This window comes from Podarcis filfolensis (genome assembly GCF_964270895.1).
Source record: "Podarcis filfolensis genome assembly, chromosome: 12".
NCBI lineage: Eukaryota > Metazoa > Chordata > Lepidosauria > Squamata > Lacertidae > Podarcis > Podarcis filfolensis.
Window position 1 is genome coordinate 739228 of NC_139614.1, and position 20957 is coordinate 760184.

General features: G+C 43.1%; 1 protein-coding gene across 2 annotated transcripts in view; it reads right to left on the reverse strand.

The window, feature by feature from the left end:
* Window positions 1–13220: 13220 nt before the first annotated feature.
* Window positions 13221–20957, reverse strand: part of IGFBP3 (insulin like growth factor binding protein 3) — a 28073-nt gene continuing 20336 nt past the window's right edge. For both annotated transcript variants that reach the window (XM_083578264.1, XM_083578265.1), the window contains one exon: window positions 13221–14154. In XM_083578264.1, coding sequence (XP_083434390.1) covers window positions 14029–14154 — 126 coding nt within the window. In that variant the 3' untranslated portion in view covers window positions 13221–14028. The remainder of the gene's footprint in view (window positions 14155–20957) is intronic.

Genomic DNA, 20957 nt, shown 5'->3' on the forward strand with positions numbered 1-20957 from the left:
CCAGCAGGCCTCAAGAAAGTTCTTTGGCTGCTTGTGGGGAACTGCCAAGGGGGCAGGGCAAGCACTCGGAGGCTGCAGTGCATTCAGCGCTGGCCCACCCATGAGGCAAGGTGAGACAGCCACCTTGGGCAGCAGGATCCACAGGGGCAGCAGATCCAAGGAACACATGACTTGCTGCTGCCGCCACCATGCTGGCAGGGCATCTGTGGCATACTCCTGGGAGCAGGAATCGGCTGTCTCTTGGGTAGCCCATCCCAGGCTGCCTCTACAGAGACCTCTTGGCCAAAGTGAGGCACTGCTGGTCTCGCCTCACTGCCTCGATGCCAAAATGTCTTGGGCTGGCCCTGAATGCCTTGGTGGTCTGCACTGGACCAGCACATTTACCAGCTTTGCAGAATTGGAGCAGAGAAATGCCTGTGTTGACAGCAGTGCGTCTGGAGGAAAAGCCTGCCTGTCCTCAGGTTCCTAGAAGGGAGTGAAGATGCCACACAGTCTGCACACGGAAACACATTTAGTGCCTTGGAGGCAAGGCAGGGCTCTGTTGTGGGGTCTGTTCCTATATTCAATATAATAATAATAATAATAATAATAATAATAATAATAATAATAATAATTTATTTATTTATTTATTTATTTATTTATTTATTTATTTATTGTTATTATTTTTAAAAAAATAATTTTTATTAAAGGTTTTTATAACAACAACAAACATATAACAAATACATAAACAGACAAAAACAAAAACAAAACAAAAAACATGTACCATTTCATATCTTAATTTCTTATACCTTTCTTCCCCGACTTCCTCATGCCTCCCTTTTCTGTATTCCAAATTCTTATCAATTACTCAGCAAATCTTCCCTTATTTTAATTTGAATTTAATCTAATCTTCCTTATTCTCCTTGTCTTAACCCTTGCTAATAGTAACCATTTACTTTCCAGTCCAACATCATTCTAACTTTTGTTAATTTTATAATATTTCTTTAAATAGTCCTTGAACTTTTTCCATTCTTCTTGCGCTGCTTCTCTTCCCTGGTTTCGGATTCTGCTCGTCATTTCTGCCAGGCCCATGTAGTCTATCACCTTCATCTGCCATTCTTCCAGTGTGGGTAGTTCTTGTGTCTTCCAGTACTTCGCAATAAGTATTCTAGCTGCTGTTGTAGCGTACAAAAAGAAGGTTATATCCATCTTTAACACCCCCTGTCCGACAATGCCCAAGAGAAAGGCCTCTGGTTTCTTAGGGAAAGTATATTTAAATACCTTTTTAAGTTCATTATAGATCATTTCCCAGAATGCCTTAATCTTCGGGCACGTCCACCAAAGGTGAAAGAATGTACCCTCCTTTTCTTTACATTTCCAGCATTTATTATCAGGCAAGTGGTAAATCTTTGCAAGCTTGACTGGGGTTATGTACCACCTATATATCATTTTCATAATGTTTTCTCTTAGAGCATTACATGCCGTAAATTTCATCCCGGTGGTCCACAACTTTTCCCAATCAGCAAACAAAATATTATGACCAATGTCCTGAGCCCATTTAATCATAGCTGATTTAACCGTTTCGTCTTGTGTATTCCATTTCAGCAGCAAATTGTACATTTTTGACAAATTCTTAGTACTGGATTCTAACAATTCTGTCTCCAATTTTGATTTTTCCACCTGGAAGCCAATTTTACTGTCCAATTTATACGCTTCATTTATTTGATGATAGTGCAGCCAATCTCTCACCTTCCCTTTTAATTTCTCAAAACTCTGCAATCTCAATTTGTCCCCTTCCTTTTCCAAAATTTCCCAGTATCTTGGCCACTTCGACTCCATGTTTAACTTTTTAACTGCCTTAGCTTCCATTGGCGACAGCCACCTTGGAGTTTTATTTTCCAGCAAATCTTTATATCTGATCCAAACATTTAATAGTGCTTTTCTGACAATATGGTTTTTGAAACTTTTGTGTGCTTTAACCTTGTCATACCACAAATATGCATGCCACCCAAAAATGTTATTAAAACCTTCCAAATCCAAAATGTCTGTGTTTTCAAGAAGCAGCCATTCTTTCAGCCAGCAGAAAGCTGCCGCTTCATAGTAGAGTTTAAAGTCTGGCAGGGCAAACCCCCCTCTTTCCTTTGAATCCGTTAATATCTTAAATTTAATTCTGGGCCTCTTGCCCTGCCAGACAAATTTAGATATATCTTTTTGCCACTTCTTGAAACAGTCCATTTTTTCCATTATTTGCAATGCTTGGAACAAAAACAACATTCTTGGCAATACATTCATTTTTATAACTGCAATTCGACCTAACAAGGAAAGCTTTAAGTTTGACCAAATCTCTAAATCTTTTTTCACTTCTGTCCAAGTTTTTTCATAATTGTCTTTAAATAGGTTCACATTCTTAGCTGTCATGTTTATACCCAAATATTTCACTTTTTTAACCACGGTCAACCCTGTCTCATTCTGAAACCTTTCTTTTTCAATCTGTGTTAAATTTTTCTCTAATACCTTTGTCTTTAACTTATTCAATTTAAATCCTGCCAATTGACCAAACTCTTTGGATTATTTCCAAAACTCTTTTCGTACTAGCTTCTGGCTCTTGCAATGTAAGTACTAAGTCATCTGCAAATGCTCTCAATTTGTATTGTTTAGCTCCGACCTGAATCCCTTTAACCAACTGGTCTCTCCTAATCATATTAAGCAAAACCTCCAGGACCGATATAAAAAGTAGTGGGGAGATAGGGCACCCCTGACGTGTCCCTTTTTCAATCTTGAACTCTTCTGTATCCACGTTATTTACAATTAATTTTGCTTTCTGTTCAGAATATATTGCACCTATACCATTCTCGAACCCTTGGCCTACCCCCATCCCCCGGAGGTTCTTCAGCATAAAACTCCAAGAAATGTTGTCAAAGGCTTTCTCGGCATCCACAAATATCAAAACAGCCTTAGTGTTTATATTCACTTCCAACTTTTCCAAAATGTCAATTATATTCCTTACATTATCCGACAAATGCCTTTTCGGGAGAAAGCCCGCTTGGTCCCCATGAATCTCCTCCATCAAAACTCTTTTCAATCTTTTTGCTAAAATATCAGCAAAAATTTTGTAATCCACATTTAGTAACGAGATGGGTCGGTAGTTTTTAAGTTGGGTCTTTTCAGTCTCTGTCTTTGGTATAAGTGTAATGTAGGCCTCTCTCCACGTATCGGGTGCCCTTCTCCCCTCCATAATCTCATTACAGACTTCCTTCAAAGGTTGTATCAATCCTTCCTTCAAAACTTTGTAGTATTTGGAAGTCAGTCCATCCGGCCCGGGGGATTTGCCCAACGCCATGCCTTGAATGGCATCTTCTATTTCTTGTGCTGATATCTCCTGGTTCAAAATTGAGTTACTTTCCTGTGAAACCTTTTTCAGCCCATTTTTCTCGAGGAATTGTTGTATATCCATTTCTTTCTGCGGCCCTTGTGTGTAAAGTTGTCTAAAGTAGTTCTGAAAGCAATTCCTGATTTCCGCTGGGTTACTTATGTTCTTTCCTTCCACTTCTATATTTGTTACCGTGTTGAGTTTTTGTCTCTTCTTTATTTGCCAGGCCAATAGCTTGCCACATTTATCAGCAGATTCAAAGGTCTTTTGTCTCATTTGCCTAATTTTCCACTCTAATTCTTGATTCGTCAGCTCCATATATTGTGTTTGATGAAATTTAATCTCTCTTAAAATCTCTTGCGATTTCGGCTTCAATCTTAACTTCTTTTCCCCTTCTTTTATCTTTTCCAAGATTTTTTCCTTCCTCTCATTTTGCTTTCTCTTCTTTAATGTATTTTGTTGTATCAAAAACCCTCTCATCACGGCTTTACTTGCGTCCCATATTATTCTTTTTTCTACTTTAGTCCTCAAGTTAATTTCAAAGTAGTCTTTCAAAGTTTTTTGGGCCTTCTTGCAAATCTCCTCGTCTCTGAATAAGTTGTCATTCATTCTCCATCTGAAAGAACCAGTTGTTGTTTGCTTCATCACCATCTTTACTGCATTATGGTCGGAGAAGGTTTTTGGGCAGATTTCCACTTTCTTTATATTCGGCGCCATACTGCTAGTCACCCAGATTTGGTCAATCCTTGTCCATGTCATTTTGGCTTCAGAAAAGAAGGTTCCCTCTCTTTCTAATGGGTGTTTTGTTCTCCAAATGTCAATCAAGTCCATATTGTCAGTCATTTCGAAAAAAGTCTTTGGTAGTCTTCCATCTTTTGTTATTACCTGTCTTTGTGCTTTGTCCATATTTGTTGAAACTACTCCATTCATATCTCCCATCAAAATTAAGTTGTAATCCATATGGTCCATCAGAATTTCATGCAACTTCTTAAAAAATTCAGCTTTCCCTTCATTTGGTGCATAGATTCCCACTATCAGGTACTTTTCTCCTTGGGATTGAATTTCAATTGCCAAATATCTTCCTTGGTCATCTTTAAAGATTTGTTTCGGTTGCAACTTTTCCTTTGCATAGATCACCACTCCTCTCTTTTTTACTCTGTCTGAAGATATAAATTCTTGTCCCAATCTTTTATTTATTAATAATTTTCTATGTGCTCTTGTCACATGGGTCTCTTGTAAACAAATCAAGTCCAATTGGTCTTTCTTTAAAGCGTGGAATATATTTTTTCTCTTTCTGGGAATGTTCAAACCGTTACAATTCCAGGTTAAAAGTTGCAGAGCCATGATGGGATTATTTACCCCTTCCTCCTACAGCTCCCAGTTTTTGTTCCTCGTTTGTCGGTGGTTCCGTGTCCGTATCCAATGACGGATGCCCTTGTCCTGGGAATGTCTCTTTCTGTAGGTCTTCTTCGTGTTCTCCCAAGAACTTGTCTTTATCACTCACTGTCTTTATTCTTCTTTTCTTCCCCTTGTATTTAAAAGACAAGCCTTGGGGAAACTCCCACCTGAATGGTATGTAGTTCTTTTTCAGCAGTATCACCAAGTCCTTGTAGAATCCTCTTGCGTCCAAAATACTTTTAGGAATGTCTTTAAAAATCTCAATATGAAAATCTTCAATTCGAAGGGTTGTTTGGTAATGCAGGTTCAATATTTTGTCTCGCTCCTCCTTTGATCTTAGAGTTATTAAACAGTCTCTGGGTCTGTTCTTCCTCTGCCTTACTCCCAGTCTAAATGCACTTTCTATCTTAAATTCTTCTTTATCCAACTCCTGCTTCCAAAAGTCAGAAAATTCTTTTGTCAAGTAGTCCACCAGGTTATCTCCTTCCTTTTCCGGCACAAGTCTGATCCTTAGGTTCCTCTCCTTACGTTGCATATCCTGCATAGAGAGTGCCAGCTCATACTCATCTAGTTTCTTGTAGACTGGTGGAAACTTTTCCTCGGCAGCAGTTGCAATTTCTTTAGCTTCCTCAGCTATCTTTCATGTTGTAGATGAATCTTCCAGTAATTTCCCAGTTGCTTCTGCATTTGAGTTCACTTTGTTCCCAAGGTCAGTTATACTTTTTGTATTTAAATCAATTTTCCCAGAGATTTCTTCAATTTTCTTATTTGTTTCAGCAATTTGTACTTTAGTTTCCACGCCTTGCTTTTTTAGTTCCTCCAATGAGTCATTTATCTTCTCCAAAACCTTAGCAAATGATTCTTCTGAAGACATTGTCTTCACTTTTGCCTTTGAGACAGCTGTAGTTCCAGAGGCCCCTGTTACAGAAGCCCTTCTTTGCTTGGAAAGATCCACTTTGTATTGTCTGCCAGATCTCAAGGTTGCTTCTTGTGAATCCTCTTTCTCTTTACCATCTGCCATAACAAAGTCTCTTAGTCAAGGTCATTCCCACACTCTTAGGCTGTCAGACAAAGTTCTCAGATTTTAAACTCCACTTGTTGCTGAAACAATTTATAAATCCTCTAGAGGGCGTAAAGTCAGTTTTTTACTTTCTAGTTAGTCCCACACTCTCCAGAAAATTAAACAAAGGTCCTTCTAGTCCCTTTCAATTATTCTTTTCTCTTTCTGAAGGTTTCAAATCAATAATGTCCTGCAAGTATCTTTACTGTGCAACAAAATACATGTTTCAAGTTGAGAGTAGCGAAAGTCAGTCAGAGATACTTTTTTACCTTCTTGTAGCAACAGTCCTTAGCCGGTGCTTTTTCTCCGGCAGTCCGATCCCCAGGTGAAAGAGCAGCGGTAAATAACTCAATTTCTTTTAAATTGGCAGGAAAATACTTTAAATTCTTCTCCCCCCCCCCTCCTGCCTTCGGGGAGGGAGTTCTTTGCTTGGTGTTGAATTTCTTAGTTCCCGCAACTCTCCTTTCATACGGTTACAGCTTAAATGCCTTTCGCTTTGATCTTGCTGCAGAACGGAAAGCAGACTTCCTTTTTGGTGCTTGTCCGTCTCGGTGCCCAATTTCTTAAATTTTGATGTCCAATTTAATTTTAGAAGTCAGTCCTACTCACGGATAGTTGTTCTTTTTAGTCCAAATTCACCGGAAGAAATCAGCGCTCTCCGCTAATGGCGACGCGGCTTCGCTTCGCAGGCTGGGTGAAAGCGACTCTCAGCACCGCTCCATATACCCTCCGCTGATCCGCAGCCTTTAAAAAGGCTATTTCACAGCGTCGGGGGGGCGCAAAGGTGCCCGCCGAGTCTCCAGTTCACAGGCTACGCGCCTGTGATTTTTGAGGGTCCCCGCTCCGCCGTAGCTGGCAGGACCCGAACCTACGAAGCAGATCTCTCCCGGAGCTCCGGGAGAAATCCGCCATTAAGCGCTGGCGCTAACCGGAAGTTATTTATTTATTTATTTATTTATTTATATATATCCTGTCCATCTGGCTGGGTTTCCCCAGCCACTTTCCATGGCTTCCAACAAAAAATTAAAAATACATTAAAACATCAGTCATTAAAAACTTCCTTCAACAGGGCTGCCGTCAGATAGTTATTTCCTTGACATCTGGTGGGAGGGCGTTCTATAGGATGGTTGCCACTACTGAGAAGGCCCTCTGCCTGGTTCCCTGTTACCTCACTTCTCGCAGTGATGGACCCGCCAGAAGGCCCTTGGAGCTGGACCTCAGTGTCTGGGTTGAACGATGGGGGTGGAGATGCTCCTTCAGGTATATTGCATAATATAAAGGTCAAGGTAAGGGTACCCCTGACTGTTAGGTCCAGTCGTGGACGACTCTGGGGTTGCGGCGCTCATCTCGCTCTATAGGCCGAGGGAGTCGGTGTTTGTCCACAGACAGCTTCTGGGTCATGTGGCCAGCATGACTAAGCCGCTTCTGGCGAACCAGAGCAGCGCACAGAAACGCCATTTACTTTCCTGCCAGAGCGGTACCTATTTATCTACTTGCACTTGACGTGCTTTCGAACTGCTAGATGGGCAGGAGCTGGGACCAAGCAACGGGCACTCACCCCGTCGCAGGGATTCAAACCACCAACATTCTGATCAGCAAGCCCTAGGCTCAGTGGTTTAGACCACAGTGTCACCCATGTCCCTAGAATTGAATAATATAGGAAAGAGCAAAAAGGTAAGTTCTCAGATCCAATGAGTGTGGGGGTTATAACTGATCCCAGCAGTGATGTGCAGTCGGTGGACTAGGGGGACTAGGCTAGTCTCCTAAATGTTCCTGGTGAATTAGAGTATTAAAGCCTGGTGCCCAAAGCTTAGAAGGCTCCTGCCCAGCTTAGAGAGGCGCAAAGTTCCCCTATGAAAAATTTCAGCACACACTACAGGTCCCCAGCAATGTCCCTGTCAGGGTGAGAGTCAAGGTTTGCTCCGTCTAAACCGTCCCAAGATTCAATCTATTTGCTTTCCTTCTATAGAATTCAATGGGATCTGAACATCTCTTAGAATACCCCAGTCCTGTTTGTTAGGCCTGGCCTGCTATCCTGGCTTTCTGCTTGCAGAGACTTAGGTTTTTAAAAAACGTACACAGCTCACTGGGTAAGTATGGAAAGAAGCATTTGGCAATGTGATTCCCAGTGCTATTTTTCTAGAAAAAGAGCTGCCAGAACTCACCATGAACGCCTTCCTTGTACTCTTATCATGGCAGCGACTGAGAGGCGCTGAAACTAAGTTCTGGCAAGTTCTGACTGAAGAAAGCCCTGCTGATTCCACCATTTTCTTAAGCCACATGTTGCAAAATGACAGCTGCATCTCACAAAGAGACAAGGGCACAACATGGTGCACCCCCCATCATGCGCTGTGCGTTTGTGAGGGCACCCTTTGCAGATTCCACAGCAGCTACTGGCAGGCTCAAGGGCCAGGCTGGTGAGCCCTGTTTTAGTCTACCCGCCTTCACCACCTTGTTCTGTGTACATGTGTCTCACTTCCAGGCCATGTGATGTGAAAAATGCTACATGCAGATTCTTACGCCCTTTGTTCTTAACATATGCTTTCCATGGTTTATGTGAAAGTGATTAGCAATAATCAGGTGTAATACTGAAGTTTGCTTTATTGTGTTTTCATTGGGATCCTAAATCACAAGTGAAGTGTTTGCTTATTAAAATATTGAGCTGAGAACTGAATTTTTAAAAAAGACCAATGAAAGCACAAAAAGAGGCATTAATTCACTTTTACACCATTCAGTTCTGTGTGGGCCAAAAATAACAGAGCTAATTCCACACATGTTACTGAATTATGCCCCACACTAATTACAGCTGGCTCCTAGGAGGACTAGGTTTTTAACTTTTTGGGTGGCATGAAAAACTTCCCTAAGCTCATCTTGATCATCCTATATGTATACAGTAGTACCTCTAGATGCGAACGGGATGTGTTCCGGAGCCCCGTTCACATCTAGAAGCAAACATAACCAGCGACGGCATGTCTGCGCACGCGCACGCCGCTTTTCACCACTTCTGTGCATGCGCGTGATGTAATTTTGAGCATCTGCGCATGCGCAAGCATCGAAACCCGGAAGTAACACACTGTATTTGCGTTGCCTGACCTTGTCCACATTGTTGGAGGTCAGATGGATCCCACAAATATTTCAGGTATAAACTGGAAAATCATTAGGCAGTTTGGCTTCTGAACAGGATTTCTGGGGACAGGGTGGGGGGCTATTGGATGCTCATGTCATGTCTTTTTGAAAATTAAATACTTGCCTTAATTTAAAACACTGTAATTTAAAACACTGTAACATATTGTAGTAGAAAATATGGAGAAAATTCTGTGACCTTAACTTTGTGATAGCAAAGTTATACTGTAGATATACTGTATTCCGACCCAATGCCATTTGATAGGCTATCTGCTTTTTAAGGCAATGACTGTTTTTCTGCTTGCTCTGTCCACATAGAGCAGGCTTGCGGAGCAGCTCCATTAGAACCTTCATTAGGCCACACTAGGAATCCTACAACTTAAAACAATGCTAATCCTCACCTGAAAACAGAGTGAGACTTCGGCCCAGCTTTTCTGGACTGCTCTCCTCTGAAAGAGGCGTGTTCTGCACATCACTAAGGGAGGAGCAGAGTCTTTGCCATGAAAGTGAATTATTGATCCCATTTTATAAACAAACAAACAAACAAACACAGTGGTATATTTATTGAATCTCTCAAAGCAGTTTTCATAAAGGACTCCTTAAGTTCTGTGTGATTCTGGAGTCTCCTTTCATGAATCAGGAAGCATGTTCTGAGTCATTCAAGAACTTTGCCAACACTGGAAAAGTAGCTCAGAGCACTTAAGCTCAGGGAGATCAACGAGTTTTAAAGTGCCCAACTTAACTTCTAGCTCATGGCCCCAAGATTCAGGAGCAGGAATCTATCACCCTTTGTAGAAATCAAAAGATACTTTCTTCTTGGAGAACCATCGTGTTTTATTTATATTTTTAATATATTTTTATTGCTGTCCAGGGATAGCTCATCCCCCACAAACCTTCAAATAATGACAAGCCAACTAGAAACATTGCTCCAGGCTGTGAGGCCTTTCAGAACATTTTTCCTAGGACAGAATGTGGCTGGCTTCTGCCTGCAATCTCCTCTCTTGATCATTGCCTAGTCCACATCTTCAGCAGATCAGAAATAAGGGCCAATATGCATGGCAACATGGTGCTCTTCCCTGTGCGAAGGCCCTCAGCCCCTTGTTCAACATCTTTATAAGCGGCTTGGACAAAGGAATTGAGGGGATGCTCATCAGATGGGCAGATTTTTGCAAAAATAAGATAGGTGGTGTACAAAAAGTTGTCATCCTTTTTCTTTGGCTATGTGCTTCCCTGGGGTCAAATGTTTTAATAATAGGCTCTACAACTTGAGAGTTACAGGCTGTGTCCAGTGGCAGCCTTGTCTCACAAACAGTAATCAAATCAGCTCTCTTCACACTGTTTATTCAGACCTCTCAAAGAGTCTCCTGTAGTAATGGAGAGATCTGGAAGAGAGACACACTTGCCTCTTATTTGCTCTTCTCCTGGAGACACCTAGTTTGGCTGTCCTAGGGGATTTTAACATCCATGCTGACACGACCTTACAAGGAGCCGCTCAGAACTTCATGGAAAGCATGGCCTCCATGGGCTGTCCCTAAATAAGTCGGGCCCAACTCATAACCGCAGACATGCCTTGGACCTGCTGTTCACCTCTATGGATGTTGGTAAGCTGACACTAAGCAAAAGTGAAACTAAAGAAGTGCCATGGTCAGATCACTTCCTGGTGCAACTGGACTTCTCCATGACCCTTCCCCTCTGCAGGGAAGTGGGACCTATTCGGATAGTCCACCCCTGCCACTTAATGGATCCAAATGGTTTCCAGAGAGTGGTAGGGGATGCCATGTTGATGGCCATTCAGCTGATTCCCTGGTGGCCCGCTGGAATGTTGAGTTAACCAGGGCTATTGGCTGTTTGGCACCGAAGCGCCCTCTCCGATTGCATGGAGCCTGGACAGCCCCGTGGTTCTCCATGGATCTGAGGGGAATGAAACAATCGCTGAGACGGCTAGAGCGCTGGTGGTGAATAACTCATTCTGAATCTGACCGGACACAGGTTAGAGCTCAATGTCGAGCCTTACCAAGTGGTGATAGCGACAGCGAAGAAAACCTTCTTCACCGCCTCTATTGCATCTGCAGAAAACAGCAGCAGGAGACTCTTTCAGGTGGTTTGCAATTTAGCGGAACCACCTGCTCCACCGGGGTCCAGTATGGACCAAATGATCTCCTGCAATGATTTTGCAAAGTTTTTTGCAGATAAAGTCACTCAGATTCAAGAAGAGGTAGACTCCACTGTGGGAGCAGGGCTGGGGCGGGAGAGTGCTAGAGTCCTGTCTAGTCAAGTTGTGTGGGATCAGTTCCAATCTGTTACCCCCGAGGATGTGGACAGGCTGCTTGGACGAGTGAAACCAACCACTTGTCTCCATCCTGGCTTATAAACGCTAGTCGGCAAGGGCTGGGCGATGGGCTTCGTGGGATGGTGAATGCTTCTCTCTGTGAGGGAGCCTTCCCAGAACCGCTGAAAGAGGCGGTTATTAAACCGCTTCTTAAAAAACCATCTTTAGATGCAGCCACAATGGTCAACTATCGCCCAGTCTCAAATCTTCCATCCTTTGGCAAGGTGATTGAGCGAGTGGTTGCTGAACAACTCCAGGCATGCCTGGGAGAAGCGGACTATTTGGATCCCTTCCAGTCGGGATTCATGCCTCATCATGGGACTGAAACTGCCTTGGTCGCACTGGTTGATGATCTCCGGCGGGCTAGGGACAAAGATGAGAGCTGTTTCCTAGTTCTGCTCGATATCTCAGCGGTGTTCGATACCATCGACCATAACATCCTTCTGGACCGTCTTGAGGGGCTGGGAGCTGGTGGCACTGTCATACAGTGGTTCCACTCCTTCCTTCTGGGCCATGTTCAGAAAGTGGTGGGGAGGGAGGGATGAGTGTTCAGACCCCTGGGCTCTCACTTGTGGGGTGCCTCAGGGTTCTGTCCTCTCCCCCATGCTTTTCAACATTTACATGCAGCCGCTGGGAGAGATCATCACGGGGTTTGGGCTGGGTGTTCATCAGTATGTGGATGATACCCATCAGAACCAGTGAAGGCGGTGAAGGTCCTGTGTGAGTGTCTGGAGGTGGTTGGAGGATGGATGGTGGCTAACAGGTTAAGGTTGAATCCTGACAAGAAAGAAGTACTGCTTTTGGGGGACAGGAGGTGGGTGTGTCTGGAGGACTCCCTGGTCTGGAATGGGGTAACTGTGCCCCTGAAGGACCAGGTGCGCAGCCTGGGAGTCATTTTGGACTCACAGCTGTCCATGGAGGTGCAGGTCAATTCTGTGTCCAGGGCAGCTGTCTACCAGCTCCATCTGGCACACCAGCTGAGAACCTACCTGCCCATAGACTGTCTCGCCAGAGTGGTGCATGCTCTGGTTATCTCCCGCTTGGACTACTGCAATGCGCTCTACGTGGGGCAACCTTTGAAGGTGACCTGGAAACTAGAACTAATCCAGAACTCAGCAGCTAGACTGGTGACTAGGAACGGCCACCGAGACCTACATTGGCTCCCAGTACGTTTCCAAGCACAATTCAAAGTGTTGGTGTTGACCTTTAAAGCCCTAAACGGCCTTGGCCCAGTATAGCTGAAGGAGCGTCTCCACCCCCATCGTTCTGCCCGGACACTGAGGTCCAGCACCGAGGGCCTTCTGGCGGTTCCCTCATTGCGAGAAGCAAAGTTACAGGGAACCACGCAGAGGGCCTTCTCGGTAGTGGCGCCCGCCCTGTGGAACACCCTCCCACCAGATGTCAAAGAGAAAAACTACCAGACTTTTAGAAGACATCTGAAGGCAGCCCTGTTTGAGGAAGCTTTTGATGTTTAATAGACTATTGTATTATAATATTCTGTTGGAAGCCGCGCAGTAAAGCAAGATGAGTGCCGCAACTGCAGAGTCGTCCACGACTGGACATAACTGTCAGGGGGCCCTTTACCTTTTTACATGTATTTTCATCTCTGTCTCTGAGGTAACTAAAATCCTCCTTTTCCAATCCACCTAGTTAATGGCTTAATCAATCTTATAAACACTTTGGATAGAGCTGATCAGACTAGCCCAGACTAGGAGTGAACACCTTTCCTGAACTGTAGTTAGACATATAGAGCACTTAATGCAAAATAATATTCTTAGTATGGCAAATATAACTCTCATCTTAAAATAAGCTTCCCTGCTTGCTTTTCAAAACCCCTGCCATTTTTTTGCTCCATGGACTTATGACATATCGAAAGGGTGAATACTACACTTATCTTGGAGATATAGATGCAGGCTTTGGAAAGTATTCTGGGGAAGAGAATTTGAAAGCATATGCTATAATGATTGTATAACATTTATGTTATATTTAAATAGTTTATTAAAAAAACAATTATATTAAATACAGACTAACAGAATATTCATAATACAGTATATTTTACAGAAAATATACAGAAAAAATAGCCAAGTAGAAACATGTTTCTTTAAAAAAAAGTTCTTTGAGCTTTCTTTTTAATAAAATATTTTACCCGTGAAGATAAAAGTTTCTCGTCAGACCTGTATAAAGACAAAATAAAAATGCTTTTACTTTGAAACCTTGGGTGTGATCCACTCCACACTATATTACTTATAAGTAATTTCACTGGAATAAAAATGAGCTCATGCTTAACTCCCCAACTGAAATCCAGGCAACTTAAAAAGTGCTTAGCTTGGATTGGGTCTTATCCAGTATGTTTAATATCTTTACAAAGCTTACAGTCTATAAATTCTTCAACACAGAAGGAGAGTTATCTTTCGGGATCAAATTGGTCACAGGCTGTTAATTAAAAAAAACACAAAAAACACAAAGTCAGTGGAGACTCCCTGAATCCATTCTGAAGTGCCTTTTAGCCCTTTAAATTTTTTCTGGGTATCCATAGTGCAGATTTAGTTGGGATTTCAGAACTCCTTGTGTGGCAAGATGGAAAGCCAGAAGTGTGTCAGTGGCAGGTTGCAGCTGCAGAGACCACAGAGACTGACTCCGTGCAGTATAAGAAGGGACAAAACTCTGAGCTCCCAAGTCTAGCGCAGTCTATGCTGCAGCCCAGTCATTCCAAGGCTTCTGATAGTTAAAATGCCACACGCAGATTCCACAGAAGGTGGTGGATATCCCTCATTTGCTTTCTAGATTGTAGCAATGGACATCTCCTTTCCCCTTCCCATCATATCCAGGGAGTCGCTGCCCATATTTATCCACACACCAGCAGTATCCTCTTTTTCGGCCTCTGGATGGACGACACTGCAAGACAAAAGATGAGATTTGATTAGTGGCAACAATCAAGCCAAATGTTTTTGGTGGCATTATGCCTGACGTATAGCATGGAAGGCAGATTGAGAGTACATGGATCAAAACTGTAGGAGAGAAACAGCAGTGACCTTACTGTGGGAGTCTGCCATAGATCGCCAAGCCAGACTGCAGACTTGGATGATGCCTTCCGAGAGCAGATTACCAAACATTCAAAAAGGAGAGATATAGTAGTCATGGGAGGCTTCAACTTCCCTGATCTGTTGAAACTCAAACTCTGCCAAGAATGTAAGGTCCAACAAATTCATCCATTGCCTCACTGACAATTTCGTTTCCCAGAAGGTGGAAGAACCAAGAAGTCCTCAACAATGGGGGGGGGGACTGAAAGATGAAGCGGAAGTACCTGGAAACTTGGAAGTTTCATGATACAGAGGCAAGGGAAAGCTGAGAGTAGTCAGACATGCACTCTGGACTTTAAGGCGGCCAATTTCAAAAAGCTGAAGCAGTTACTGGGCGAGGGGCACCTTGGGCTCCTACCAAAGCTCTGCTTTTCCCCAGATCAGTTAACCCACACACAAAACCTTGAAAAACTCTTTGGTGTTTTCCCTAAGTCAGAAAAATGTGCATGCATCTGGAGGGCATCAGCAATATCTAACTACTTCCAGCACTCTTTCAATGTTTTGCCTGCCTTCACTCTTAAGCATAGCTGTCAACTTTTCCATTTTCTTGCGAGGAATCCTATTTGGAATAAGGGAATTTCCCTTAAAAAAAGAGAAATGTTGGCAGCTATGCTCTTAAGACTTGTCCCACTTGCAAAATCTGCTCATAAAGCAGATAGTGCTGTTAGTGGTGTGCTGGCATAAACACATTTCCCATAAGAGGAGCCATTTATCTGGGCACCTTAATGATGAAGACACAATTCAGACAAGTCTATGCACTTTTAAATCCTACTGATCTCTGTAGGAAAGGTTTGTGATAGTCATCAATGCTCCATTTGAATTCAGCAAAACTTAAATGTGTTATAACTTTGGGTGGATATTGCCCTGAGGACATTGCATGAGGATGAAGGATCCCTGGGGCCACAGGCACAGTCATGCATTTTAAGACTGGGCTGTAGGGTTTGAATCCTCAAGCCCAAAGGAAGTCAGAGAATTTCCCCTGAGCATGTGGTTTGAGACTCAAAGCCTGTGTTGTACATTGTCATCTTATCAGCGCTGCCAGTGCTGGGAATGAGTGGAATTTTGATGATCCACATAGAAGGCATACAATCAAAGTTTACTTCCAATGCCAAATGACTGTTAAGGTTCTAATTATCACACCATAAAAGCTATTCATAGCAGCCCCAAAATGTGAAGAAGCCTTATAAATCACATTAGTGTGTAACATTACACACTACAGCTGTCCACCACCATGGAGCTGCATCAACCTTTAATGAGTCTATGGTAACCTCATGAGTAAGGGAGTTGCATATGGACCCTTTATTTGGGAAAGAAAGGCACTCGATTTTTTTATAGGCCACAAAGGGAGCACATGCCTGGCCAAGACACTGTGGCAACAGAAGCCACTCTAGTTGCATCTGCTTGCCAGAGGAATTCCAGGCTTGCAGCTGACATTTATGAGCAGATACATAATCCCCTGCAACTGAGCTATCACTTCATATTGAAGGCCTACATGCCTCTTTCCTAATATACAGGGCTGTCTTTGTAAATAAATAAAAATAATTTCTAGAGAAAGCCTTATTCCCTGACATGATTTATCCAAACAGCAAAAGCAGAGGTTTGCTCAGAAATAATAATTTAGTAAAGATGGTGGGCAAGAAAGACTATTTTCCTGAACTCTCCTTTACAAGTTAAAAATGGTTATGTTTGGAGCACACATATTAGGAAGCATCTCAGGTGGTGATAGAAAGCTCTCTCTTTAATATCTGTGAACTGTCATATCGTGTGTTGCTTGGCAAACCTCCTTCTGCCAAATTGTAGAAGTTGTTGTCCACATGTTAACTGATTATTATTATCATTATTATTGTTTTATTTATACCCTGCCCATCTGGCTGTGTTGAATGTTGATAAGGTTTTATGGCATAGGATTCAGAGAGCACCTTACTGCCAAAAAAATGTTTTTTTTAGCATTGACATAGTTTGTTCAGGAGCGTTATATTTAGAGAGCGTGGCATGAATTTTGCCAGTCTTCACCTGGGAACACAGGAAGCAGCATTAGATGAAGTTAGACCACCGGTCCCCCTTATTCCACACTGGGGAATGCTAACGGACTCTGACAGCCCAGCCTAAAGTGGGCATCTTCGGCCTGCGCTACCTGCCCTATGGCAGACACGTTGCACTAGAAGGAAGCTGCCCTTGAGGGAACAGAAGCCACAGGACCTAACAATCCTCTCTCTTTTTCTCTTCTAAAGAAAACAAAAAGGAAGGAAATAATGGAAGAAAAAATAATGGATTATCTAGGACAAAATTATTCTTTTAGGCAACTTTAATGGAGTTACCCAACCGGATTAGGACAGAAGGAAAAAAACATAGCAAACGAAATAAATTACCAAACACTTTCTTCCAATTAATAGATTTAATTTGTCTGAATGATGCATGGAAGTTTAAACACCCAATGGAAAAGGAGTTCACCCACTTTTCTGATCCTAACAACTCAGCAGGAAGAACTGATGGAATCTGGATTACTAAGAACATGTTGAATGAAGTCAAAAAAGCTGAAATTCATCCCAGAACCATCTCAGATCACAGTTTGGTGGAAATTTTGTTAAAAGGAAAAGAGAGGAAATTAAGGAGGTGGCGCATGAATGAAAGCTTATTAAAAGATGAAAAGATTTTACAGAAAGCCAAGCAAACATCAAAAGAGTATTTTGAAATGAATTTAAGGAACCGATCAAGGAACCAATGTGAAAATGGTCTGGGAAGCAAGCAAAGCAGTGTTTAGGGATTTTTTCATCCAACAGAATGCATACAAAAGAAAAATGAAGGAAAAGAACCTGAAGTATGGGAGAAACTGAAGAAAAAAGAAAGAGAATTATTTAAGCATCAAGATGATGAAAATATCAAACAAAATATCAAAATTCTTCAAACCCAATTCTCAATGCTGGTAAATGAAGAGCTAGCATGGAAAATTAAATGGTTGAATCACAAACATTTCGAATTTGGGAATAAGTCTGGAAAACTTTTGGTTTGGCAGCTAGAGAAAGAATAATCAACAAAATCAAAATAGAAGACAAATGGATAGATGACCAAAATGAAATTAATAATAAATTTGTTAAATATTATAAAGAATTATACAAAGAAGGTCCAGAAGGAATAGATAAAATTAAAAATTACCTAGAAGAAAGCAAATTATTGTTGATCCCAGAGGATAAAATTACTTCATTGAATTCACCAATCATGTCCCTAGAGGTTCAACAAGCAATACAAAGATCAAAAATAGGGGAAACTCCTGGCCCAGATAGGCTCCCAGCAATTTATTATAAAAAAATGGAAGAAATTTTATTCCTTCCCTTAAAATATTTAATGAATGATATATTGATGAATGGAACTCTCCCAAACACGTGGAAGAAAGTTAAAGCTAAAGCTAAAGGGACCCCTGACCATTAGGTCCAGTCATGACCGACTCTGGGGTTGCGGCGCTCATCTCGCTTTTTTGGCCAAGGGAGCCAGCGTACAGCTTCCAGGTCATGTGGCCAGCATGACTAAGCCGCTTCTGGCAAACCAGAGCAGCACACAGAAACGCCGTTTACCTTCCCGCCGGAGCGGTCCCTATTTATCTACTTGCATGCTGAGCTCTTTGGGCTATTTAACCCCTACTTTCTGCTAGGTCTACAATCCCTCAGCAAGGACAGTTTGGGAACAGCGGGTCCCTCTTTCCCTTCTCTGGCTGCAGCCTCCTGTTATGGAGCCAGCATTACCCACAACCTTCCAGGGCTTGTGTTCATCAAAAAGCTGCACATTGTGCTGGGCAGACTCCTCTGCCTCCCAAATGTTTGCTTTATCCATGTTTATATCATTACAGTATATGAACTAACACAGCTTTATTCTAGCAGAAAAATAAAGGGTGTATTCTCTTAGACCTTCAGGCAGGAAAAGCAAACATCATGCCACATGCTAGAATAGCACAATGCTGGTTGTCCTACAGAGAGATCCTCAAGGGGTTGGCCGGCTGGCACTCTGTGCATGCAACAATCCTATGTGCTGAAATGGAGCCCTGCCCCAGAACGAGAGGAAAACCTGTGGCACAGTTAACAATTGGCTGAGTGCCGGTGGGGAGAAGATGTCACCATTTTTCTTCATTTGTCCCTTTGCTACATAGGTGAATTTTGGATCAAGTGGGTTTAAATACAACTTCTTCAATAACTGTTGTCATTTGTGAGTGTTTTGTGAGGGGTGTGTGGGAGCAACTGATATCCTAATGGACCATAGTGGATCACTGGCATGCAAAGCCACTACATGGCACCAAAATAAGGACAGGGGCATTGTCAGGGTGGGACAGAGCACAGAAGAAACCACTTGCGTACATCAGCTCAAAAGGCTTTCTGCAATCTTCCAGCCAGCTACATATAATCACAATATTATGTTGCTGTGGATGTGCATCTCATAGGGCAACACAGCAGGAAGGAAACTATGTGATCTCAAAGAGCAAACTAGAGAGCCTGTTTTTCTGCCACCAGAGAATGAGTAGCTAGGGCAGAGGGTTAGGGCAGAGAGTGTCTAAAGCAAGCAAGATTAACAAGTATTCATTGCTTGAATACTTAAATTTTCGGCAGATTCACCAACAAAGAATCACAAAACTGTAGAGCTGGAAGGGACCCCTGCAATGCAAGAATCTCCACTAAGGAATCCATGACAGATGGCCATCCAACCTCTGCTTAAAAACCTCCAAGGAAGGAGAGTTTGCAACCTCCCAAGGGAGACCTTTCCACTGCAAAACAGCTCTTCCTCTCAGAAAGTTCTTCCTGATGTTTAGTCGGAATCTCCTCTCTTTCAGAGTCTCCTCAAACTGCAACGGTGCCTCTTGCTCGCCTGGGACATGTGCCTATAGAAACCTCTGACTGCTGTGTGGCTGCCCTGACGGCCAATGTCCTGCTGCTCACACTCCAAGCTCAAGTGGCGACCGACTCCAGGGGGTTGTTCCCTTGGAACGTAGCTCAGCAGAGCCAGTGGTGTCTTTAGGGTATGTGGTTTTCTTTGCACCTTTTTAGCACTTCAGTGGGTCTTGCTTCTCCATTAGATTTCTAGGGAAGCCCCCAATTCAGCTTTGTGTCCAGCACAGAGCAAGTCATGTCCCTTGGTCTTTGACTTCCAGCATTAACCAAAACTCCTTGGCTCATTGCTCCCCATCCTAGAGGGACCTGGCATCTAGGCAGGTCAAGGGTGGGCAGGTGAGGAAATGCCTACCCCCTTCTGGGAGAGCAGCATCCCTTCGTTGCCACGACGGCCACACGGCTCACTCTGGGAGATGCTGATGAGAACACTGAAGGGGCCAAGCAAGGCCAGTCAATGCCTTATAAAGAAGCCAGCCAACTGGTTCAGCATGTTCCCCTCGCACAGATTCTCACAATCCTACATTCACAGGCTCCCTGGTCTGGAAGGGACCCCCAAGCCTGTAACAATATAATTCAACTTCCTGCACACAGGAAACTAGCATGTCAGGGAGAAGGGTTCTACCTTAGCCCTCTACCTGACAGTTTTTGTCATGTGAAGTGTTGGCGGGAGATGAAGGAATGTAAGCATACAAATCCCTACTTGCAGTGGGACATCCCAGGAACAGGTTGAGCAAGAACAAAGCCTTCTAAGCTGGTTTGCTTTACATGCTGCATCATTTTCCTACCTGCCGCTTTTCTCCCACAGCTCCCCTTTTGAAATGTTTTTCTACCCCCGACTTTGGCAGAGCTACAGATGTACGCTCCCCCCTGACATGAAGCAACACACAATACAACGCTTGCTCCAGAGGAATTATGAACTGAAATTGGGGGGAGGGGTGGCCAAGCTGGCAGTGGAGAGGACTGTGCAAAAAAAATTTAAAATGCTCTGTGTCTGACAGGACAGAGCCCCAAGGGGACATCTGAACATATCCATAGTGCTGGAGTGCAAACAGTCCTCCTGGAGCAGCACAGCTGCTGGAATTTCAATGCCCACCCCCACCCCTGCCCACCCCATGAAATAAATCCAAGGTTCAAACTAATAAGGAGCGAGGCATCAGCTGCTGCTGCATGGAGCCTGTGTCTGAAGTTACTGCAAACGATAGCTGTGAGAGACAGCGAGCACCAATTTCCAGGAACGTGTACTCAGTTATTGTTCTTGGTAATAAATCAGGCAACAGCTCAAAGTGGCAAAAGCTATGCTTACTGTTGATTAATTTGATCAACTTTTCTTAATTTATTATGCCTTGGTTGTGGCAGTGGGCAAAAAGATTGTTAATAATGCTGTTATCTTTTAGGAGGTTGTATTTTAGAGGGTGAGAAGTGTAGACAGCATAGAGGCCAGGACTACCATCTGATATATAGGCACTTTAAACACACTGAACTCACTTCTGAGTAGACGCAGATGAACTTACTGTTTCTTAAAAGAAACATGCATAGGATTGCACTGTAAAGAGTGTATCTGCCTCTTTTTGAAAGGACTTTCCCTGGAAAAATATGTTTTGCAATGCAACAATTGTCACCCTGATCTCCATTGTCTGCCTTGCTTTCCAGTCTCCTGCCCATGCTTTAAGGGGACGAGGGAAGGTGGATGGGTGTCACCCTCCTGGGTGTCAGTCAGTCAGTCAGTCAGCACCTGGGCACCTGGGGC